Source organism: Morone saxatilis, unplaced genomic scaffold (assembly GCF_004916995.1).
Source record: "Morone saxatilis isolate NCDOM2014 unplaced genomic scaffold, NCSU_SB_2.0 Contig6, whole genome shotgun sequence".
NCBI classification, from domain to species: Eukaryota; Metazoa; Chordata; class Actinopteri; family Moronidae; genus Morone; species Morone saxatilis.
In genome coordinates this window covers 2,998,544-3,008,144 of record NW_023340206.1, presented here as the reverse complement: position 1 = coordinate 3,008,144, position 9,601 = coordinate 2,998,544, and the positions used below count along the sequence as shown (strand labels likewise).

Sequence of the window (9,601 nt, the reverse complement as noted above, 5' to 3'; positions counted from 1 at the left end):
GTCGCTGTGCAGTCTTTCCTGCAACGCCATTAGCGTAACCAACACGCACGCACATACATCAACAGGCTTCTCCGCCCACAGTTACACACCACACTATCCACAAGGCCCACAGAGTAAGGGTGGTACATGACCACAGGTCGTTTGGCACACAAGTTTGCAGGAGAGTAGGATGAACACATGTGTACAGCTCATCATTGACACACATTCGCCTTTTTGTTAATGCCAGATTCTTCAGGAATTGTGAACTACTTCGTATTACACCACACAACACACCACACACACACACACACACACACACACACACACACGGTACAATAGCATAAAAACCCTGCTTTACTACAATAATACATAGTACGTGTATTATATAAGATATGGCATCTGGGGAGGTACACACACACATACGCATACACACACACACACACACACAAACCTGCCTTTCTTTAATGCTTTGAAATTAAGGGATCACGCCGTAATGCCCAGTGTGAATCTAATCCCTGATTGAGAGCACTCCTGTTTATCTAGACATAAAAACAGCAGCTTTCCTCTTCAGGCACCCTGCTGCTGCTCAGCCAATCAGCTGGCCCCGCTCGCTGCTCGTATCTCAACACACAAAGAAGAAACATTAGTGCCATCCCCATTCCTCTGAGTATGCCAGATAGACTACTGTCTCTATGTCTGTAACCTTAGAGTGATCACACAGATGTGATTCATTATTAGTGCGCAAACACACCCTCACACTTTCATTTATATCTTTATGGTTATTATTATGGATGCTTTGGTTTACTCTTTAGACTAATGTACATATTACATAATGTCTGTTTAGTAATGCATGCTTGAAATCAGTTCACTCCTAGCAATGTTAGCAATAATATGACGACTACTACTACTACATTTACATGCTCCCTATGTATGTTTGATTGGGTAATGCTATGCATGTATATATTTATATGTAATACCCATATGTATGTTTGTTGTCTGTAAAGCACTTTGGACCTCTGTGTTAAAAGGGTGCTATATAAATAAAGCTTTACTTACTACTACTACTAAACATGAGTAGTACTACAAGGGCTGGGTATCAAACCTTAATACCTGTTTGGTACTTACTGTGCGCTATAGACACATTTCTGTAAGCTGGCATTTAATGTCTGGTCAGATTTATATTCATCTTACTAATACTCTAATGAGATATTTTTGGATTCTAAATCAAAATGTTGCCAGTTTTAGCCTAATTTATTTAGGCAAAGTTCTTGAGCAAAGGGGTTTTTATATGCCTGTATTCCTCAAAGTAAGGTGGTTTGTGTACTAAAATGCAGGTACTGGCTCTAGTGTTAAAAACTACACAACTTCAACCAGTGTGACTACTGCTGCTGCTTCAACTGACCCTGGCATGCCATCTAAAAACCACACACTGGGGCAGCATAACGCGTTGTTTGGTTTGGTGTTAAAAAGCAAAGCTGGGTCTTCTTGAAAGCGCTATAGTGGGGATCTCGGTTTAAAAAGGGCTTTTGACTCCCATCTGTGCTCACATAAATATCAGTTGACACTTCAACTTCTTGAACTCACTTCAACTGACAACTGTCAACCTCTTTCAGCACTTACTACTCCGCTGACACTTTAAACTCTTTTTAACACTTACACTTCAAACGACATTTTCAACACTGTTCCATGCTTACTGTTTGGGCTTTCACTTCAACTCCTATCAGCACTTTCACTTTGGCTGCAACTTTAACTTACTTCAGTGCCTCAACTTGAGCTACAACGTCCGTTTCATTACCTGCTTCAACTTAAACAATGAACTCCAGTATGAATACAGTTCAAAAACTAAACTGTAAAACATGTAAGGGAGCAGTTTTTTTTTTTCAGCGAACAGTGAGTACATGTACATCTTCTTCAGGAATCAAAGTTTGTAGGTGTTTTGTTTTATATAATCTGTTTTTCCTCACTGAGTGATTTGAATGTGGCAGGCTTTGTGGTCCCAGGATGAACGCTCAAATAATTTGTGAAACCTGTCTGGGAACCCGTCTAAGCACAACTAACAGGTTGTCTGCTCTGTTATTGTGTTGCACACTGCCATACATGTTTTTGTGTTTTGGGTTGCTGTTTGTAGTCTGAGGTGTGTGTGAGTGACAGAGCGGTGTGTGCAGACATATGAGAGATGAGGTGTTTGTGTGCGAGTGTGTGTGGTTGTTGTCAGACGGATGAGTAATGAGGTGTGTGGCTCTTTTGTGCATTTCCTCTGAGCGCTGCAGTCATCTGCTACACGTCAGGTTGGTTGACAAATAGTGTGTGTGTGTGTGTGTGTGTGTGTGTGTGAGGAACAGTGCTCGTATGTATATACACTAGCTTCAGTGTACTAGCCGGTGCTCCTTGACCCTCACCATATCTATCACATCAACTGACTGCCGTGGTCACATTCTGTCACCTGCGACTTCTTAGAAAACACACACACACACACGCAAATGCAATCCTCAAGGGACAGACGGACAGATACACACAGCCACCAGCCGCTAGCATGAGGCAGAGACGCTGTGCAGAGAGTCGCAGAAAAACTGCAGAATTTAGCTTAGCTAGTTTAGGTGTCAGCTTTTTACATCCAAGCTCAAGGAAATCGGACAGAGTGTAACACATTAAGGTCCGACTTTCTGCTGCGTGAACATGTATTGCATCACTGCACCCCGAGGTGCTGAAACTCAGCCAAAAATGTGGGAGGCAGAGCGAGGGAGTGGGATGGAAAGAGAGGGGATGAAGAGGAAACATAACGAGGATTAGGAGGAGGAGAGTGACAGAGGTGAGAGGAGCATGAGAAAAAAGAATTCGCCGGGTACTGCTTTTTAGCGGCTAACATTAAACGTTTCGTTTATTAGCCGCGTACATGGCAGGAAGTCCAAATCAATTAAAGGGCCGGCTGCGTGTTTAGCACTGCTCAGCCTTTTGCCAGTTTCATTAACTCAGAGAGAGAGAGAAAGACTACGAGAGGTATGTGCGTAGACTACGTGGGAATCAGAGAAGTGAGCCAACCTTGGCCTTCACCATAGCAGGCAGTAAAATCAATTAAAGGGGCAGGGCGCATATTTATCACTGTATCAGCCTTAATTACACTTTATCTAGCTTTCAATACCTCCTCCAAGACAAAAAGGGACACGAGTGTGTGTGTTACTAGTGTTTAAGTGTGTGTGTATGAGTAGGTGAGTGTGTGGAGATAAGGAGGGGGTTTGCAGAGGAGTGGTACAGTGGACGAGCGAGGATGAAGTGATAGTGTATTGATCTATGGAAGTCCATCAGGCCCACGACTCAATATGCCCAAGAGCTGTGACGGCCTCCTAGCCTTCCACACACCCACACACACACCCACACCCACACACACACACACACACACACACACACTACCAGGCAACAAATATTATTTGTTCTCTGTGCGCCTGTGTCATATGTGGATTATACATTTACAAATTATTGTACTTGTGAACAAAGTATTACTTACGGATCATTTATTACTATATTTTATATTTGATATCATCCTGTTGATGTGGATCAGAGGGGTGGTGAGTTCTCTCACAGGTAATCCTTCAAATAAAGCATTACATTCTAAGAAACAGCATAATTACTATCTGAATCTCATTCATGAGCTTTGCCTGAGAGCACGGATGCCATTTGTTGCATTTACATGCACATTCTAATTATAAATGCAGATTAAAAGGGATCTGCAAGATCATTAAATGATTGAAGTGTGAAATAATTAAGTTTATACATGCAAAAACCAATAAAGCAACTCTTACTGGTACTGTTACTGTAACTCTCCTTTTTAATCTGGACCTTCGCAGTAATCGAGTTTGTGCGCGCATCCTTGTATTGATTTACTGCATATGAAACTATGATTTATGTCTGTGCTAAGGTATTTGAACTACTTTTACATTCCCAAATGTCCAACTAACTCAATAACATTTTAATGCTACGTGATCCAACATCAATCCAGACAGCTGGAGAAACATCTACACAGATGGGTCCTGTCGGAAAAATGAGTGGAAATTAATGAACATACCTGAGGTCCAATTACTACAAACTATTCTCTTTATTAATGTATTACAATGCCTGTACAACATATTATGGTATTCCGTCCAACAGTTAGATATTTTGGTTTCATCATGGCTAAGCAGCATAAAGAAACCTGTTTAATTAATTAACATTATGGCAAATGATCTCACAACCTCTGTATCGTAGATGCTGAACGGTGTGGTAATAGGTCTGAGGAGTTTTCAAAGAACCTCATAAGCACCGTCTCCTCTTTATTCCCTATATAATAAAGCAGAAACGCCTTTAAAACACTTTAAATAGACAAACAGAAAGACATGGCAGCATAGCCAGTGAGCTAAAGAGCAACTGTCTGGGTTTAAATAAGGCTGCTGAGGTCTGAAGCAGGCAGCAGAGAGATGGAGTTTGTAGAACAGTTCTGAGGATATTTTAAATCATCTATAATGAGCCAGTTCGCTCTGGCCCGGCCGTGCTGTTTGAAGGGGATGAGGCCTGACGCTTTTTTGGACAGCAAATACGGGCTTTGTCATTGTGTTTACTCGCCGCCCGCTGATGCCTGGGTTCTGCTTAGTCACCGCTGTGTCCAACACGGCGGGGGACGAGCGGCAGGACTCCCTCTCTTTTCCCTGCCTCTCTCTACCTGAGTTCCCCTAACACACACATCGACGGCGTGACCTCACACAGCCCCCGTCCTGCCCATCACGCGCACGCGGTCACCCACAGAGGGACGAGAAAAGGCAGCGAGACAAAGTCCTCCTTAATGGCGGCCTGTTTGGAAAAGAAGCACTTGAAAAGCAGACCCTTTCAAAGTACAGCCTGGGGCGTTGAGCTGGACCACAAGAGGAATATTCACTGGGTTCCTCTGTCTTCTATGAGGGAATAGCACACACCAGAGATGTCATGGGAAATGTAACATGTTCATGTTATTTATGCCCTTTCTTTTTACATTTTTCAGCTCTTTTCCATTGTCTCCTGCTTTGGTTAAAACATTTTGCTCCACTTTATAAGAGTTCCAGCTGCTGGAAATGGAACGTTTTGGCCAGTTTCTGTTTCTCCATTCTTTATATCTCTATGTTATATTCGAATAACAAAGACATCGTGCACAGATCAAAAGCTGTCATTTTTATGCCACTGTGGCGCTGTGCTCACCGGTTCAGGAGACAGGTTGTTACGGTCATCAGGTGGGGGCGTGGCGGTCATCTCGTGGGGCGGGGCCAAGGCCGAGTCACTGCTGCTCCTCACCAACAGAGGCGTGTCTGGGCGGAGAAAAAGAGAGTCAGACAGAGTGAGAGAGTCTTTTATTTGGCAAACTGTAGTGTAAGACAGGAAGTAGGTTGTAGGTATGAGCCTGGCATTGCTCGACTATTTCAGTTATCCAAGCTAGCAACCTACAGGCTGAAAATGGCAAGTTACACTAATCCTAACCTACAGTAGAAGGTACGAGCTAGCAGCTTTTACCTGTGCTTTTGTGGGAATTTGGCCATTTTAATGTCAGGACTTGCCTCCCAACAAGTTCCCCCTAAAACTATTTTGCAAGGGCACTGTCAATGCATCCTGAGCTTAGCACAACCCAAGACGATTGTGATTCGTTAAATAAATTTTAAAAATCTTTTAACGATTCACCAGAGCGTTTCTTTGCCCTGTACCAAAATGATAATGAGTTCAGCGAGGTCTTTGTCCATTGCTGACACGGCCCTGAATCTAAGTGCGGAGGTCTGGCTTTGTGTGACGAGGCAAACTCTTGCAAAGAAACCATATTATATTTAATTTCTCAAACTTCAGGCGGATCATCAGAGGAGGTGGAGAGGAAAAAAAGAGGATAGGAGGTGAGAGGGGGAGCTTTCTTTCCTCTTCTGGCAACTTTTACACCAAGCAGCTGGCCTGCTTCTTGTTGAAATGAGCAACAGGGAGGCTCTCCAAAAGCATTTGACACCGCAGCACTTGAAAAACTGAAAATATAGGGCGTCTGTTGGCGCCTGAAGAGAAAACAAAGGAAGCTGACTCCTGATTGAGCAAAGCTAATGGAAAATCTGAGGAAAATGGACACAGGAAATGATGAGGGATATGAAGCATTTGGAGAATAACATCCAATACAAACAAATTTCTCTCTATGATGAAACAAATGTATAGTTAAGAGCTTTTTTGAGGGCTGTAATCCATTTTAAGATGACTCACAAACCCTTAGAGTGGACCATCAACCACCTAAACCCTTTGAGCAAATACGCCCAAGCCCTGCCTCCTCCGCAGTGTACATTTTCATATGACCAGCTGTTGCCTCAATGCCCCCAAATACACAGCGCACTAGCACGCCTACGCACAACAGCGACCCACGCTGTACGACGCACCCACCTGCACAGGCAGCACGCACCACGCACGCACGCACGCACGCACGCACGCAACGCACGGCAGCCACGCACGGCACCGCACGCACAGCACGTACACAACAACACACACACACCAGCAACACCACACACCACACACACACACACAACACACACACACACACTTACCACAGCCATTCCCCGCAGCCCAAAGGAGCTGGGAGAGGGAGAGGTAACATTAGGCAGGTCTGAATCCACAATAAAACAATTCAAAAGAATCTAATTTGGACCTTTGTGCCGCCTCTTGCTTTTAATATCCACCCCAAACGGGAGCAGGCTGGTATTTGTGGATGTAAAACCCGTAGCAGGAGGTTTTCAAATTTAACTCGACAAAGGAGAAAATAAAGACAGGGGAGAGTGTGAGATAAACAAAAAGGGAAGGAGGGAGCCGGGAGATAGTGACAGGGAGGAAGAAAACCTAGAAAACTGAGAGACACAGAAAGGGAAGGCAAACAAAATTCTCTTCTTTCCTGTAATCAATCTCTCTTTGGAGGGTCAGTGACAGGGTCCTGGTCTAACGTGGTCAGAATAGAGAGAGCAGAGGAGGAGAGCAAGTAAGGAGAGAAAGACGTGGCAGGGGTCTCAGTGTGTGTGAGTGTGTGTGCGGGGTGTGGGATTGTAGACAGATGAAAAATGGTCATTCCAACCATCCCAGACACACACACTCCACAACCATTTCAAAAAACCCCCACATGTTGGGTCATCTGATGTTGTGTTCGGGTTTGTCTAATCATTTTTTATTCATTATCATGAATGTATTCTCTGCTGGACTAGATGCCAGTCCAAGTTTCACGCTCCACCTGTCTGGGATTCTTTCTACTTCAACTAACCGTGAAAGTTTAAAGACAACTGCTGACTATCGCTGATGTGAGAGAATTCAAAGGTGTCAAAAAGCAACATGTTAGTTTCTTTTAATGAAGGCTTCTTCTTGTTTCGTTCTTGCTTCCAGTTTCTGATTTTGTGCTTTAGTGAGGAAATCAACAGAATGTGGTCTAATTTGATTTAGAAAAGCAGACTTCATGGAGAAATGTTAGGCAGGAACTACACAGCAAACAATCTGATTTGCAATAATGAAATGTGCTTTGATTTAAACACAGAAACATCTGGGGGGGGAAGAAAAGGTATCTTCTCAGAGCTGGCATCAAAAGGCATCAGAAATCAGACAGCGCTGCAACGTATCAATGGCTTCTGCCTTCTCCATCTGATTATCTATTAATCTTGTGTGCATCTAAAATAGGTCAAACGCTGCAGATAGATTTCAGTGTTATTAAATGAGTCTTTTGTCAAGGTGTGTTCAGACTGAACACAAAGTGCATACATTCACGAATTCGCCCTAGGTAGCACAAATCGAGTCGGAGACGCCGGCGGGCGGTTTTAAAATGTTAAAACTTGTTTAAGTTTCTGTTGATGGCGAGGCTATAGGAGTCAAATTCATGAACATGCGGAGACAGAACAACACTGAGAGGGGTCTGGAGGAGTAAATGAGGACGAAATGGAGTTCATTCTCAACTCTGAGATCAGTCAGAGGCCGATGGTTGAGCTGTGAACACACTACCCACGCAGGGTGGGTGTGTGAGCGGACGTCTAGCTTGCAGCTAAAGTCGATGGAGTTGGTACATACGCAGTTTGAGGCAAATAAACAACGGTTACAACTATTTGTATGAATAACACAAGATGATTTGAAGATTGAAGACAATTTCACATTTGCATTGATAATGATATTGATAAGCAGCAACATTTTTAAGTAACTTTACTTAGACAACTTTAGGGCAAATTTCAATGTAGTGAACTTATGCAATAGTTGTCTAAGGATGCTATGGGGTTTATGGGATAACTTTGTAAGCTTTTTAAAGGCCCTACAAGGAAGGACAAGTGTTTCTTCAACCTTGTCTCATTGAATTCAAGGGGAATCTGCCCGAATCCGACCCAGTGGCAAGCATTAAGGGTAACTATATAGAAATACCCGATGTTCTCGCTGATGTTTTAGAACTATTTAAAAACTCCTTGTAGTACGTTTAATCTTTTTAAGCTTAACACTATATTTGAGGTTGTTTTCATTCAGTGCAACCTCAGAAAGCACTATTCCTACTTCTTTACATTTTCCGGACCAACACATGCAAAAGTTTACAAGTTTAGAGGAACCATGAATAGAAAGCAGTAAAACTTAATGGATGCTTCTTTCCCTCTCCCTCCTGTACCCACCTGTCTAGTACATTCATGGGAAATGAATGCAGATAAAAATACACACTGAACAGCAAGCACGTATCAGAGTTTGAAAAGATAAATGCTAACACGTACGCACACTCACAGTTGTTATGAGCCAGGTCTGCTAAGGTAACACTTTAAAACTTTCCCCACCATATGGGAAAAAGAGTTGACACCTGCTCTTCCACGGGGATGAACTGCACATTAAATCAAACTGCAAGGACAAGAGGTACATTAAGTACCAAAATACCTTTACTACTGCAAGGCCTGCTGGACTAAATAATAGCTCCTGTTAAGACGGGTTCCTGTAGATTCTAAAGATACTGAATGATGAACTGTAAGAAACAACTTATTTCCAAAGTGGCCATAATGGATTTCTTTCCAAATGAGCTCAACAAATACTTATATATCACCACAATGTCAATGATGCGACTTTGTTAAGTGACCAAGGCGGCCCCATGATCACAGTCAGGGTCCATTACCCAGCGGTCAGCCCCATAAATCCTCCTCCATTTATCCATCGGAGTCAAATCTGCCTCCATCAATCCTCCCACCACTTTGAGCCGGGGAGGCCGGCCCCGGCCATTTGAAGGAACCTGAGGGTCGCTAGCTTTGACCTCTGACCTGCATTGACCTCCGGAGAGTCAATCGGTGCCACGGAGAGTCAGAAATATTGATGAGAGTGACAGTTGTAACTCTCTTAGGTCAAGCCACCGTTTGGACGCTCATAAACAAGATTGACTGAGAGCCATTACTAATCAAAGGTGACTGGGTTGGTGGAAATGGGATAGAGAATGTATCCTTCAATTATTTACATCCCTGTGCTTGTATCCCATGCAACTAATGTGTCTGCACCTCTCTACGGTAGCAATATGAGTCAGGAATCACAATAGAGTTGCAACGACTAGCAGATTATTCGATAAGTTGTCAATTAATTGCTAACTATTTTGATAATGTATTAATCGTTTTGAGTCATTTTTTAAGAA

The 9,601-nt window shown here is 43.1% G+C and overlaps 1 protein-coding gene across 1 annotated transcript in view; it reads left to right on the top strand.

Annotated features, from left to right (window-relative positions):
• The window catches only part of pard3ba (par-3 family cell polarity regulator beta a), a gene marked incomplete in the record, with an annotated part of 136,360 nt that overhangs the window by 24,045 nt on the left and 102,714 nt on the right, over positions 1–9,601 (top strand). Inside the window, 1 exon segment of the mRNA XM_035678052.1 lies at positions 5,187–5,304. Coding sequence (XP_035533945.1) covers positions 5,187–5,304 — 118 coding nt within the window.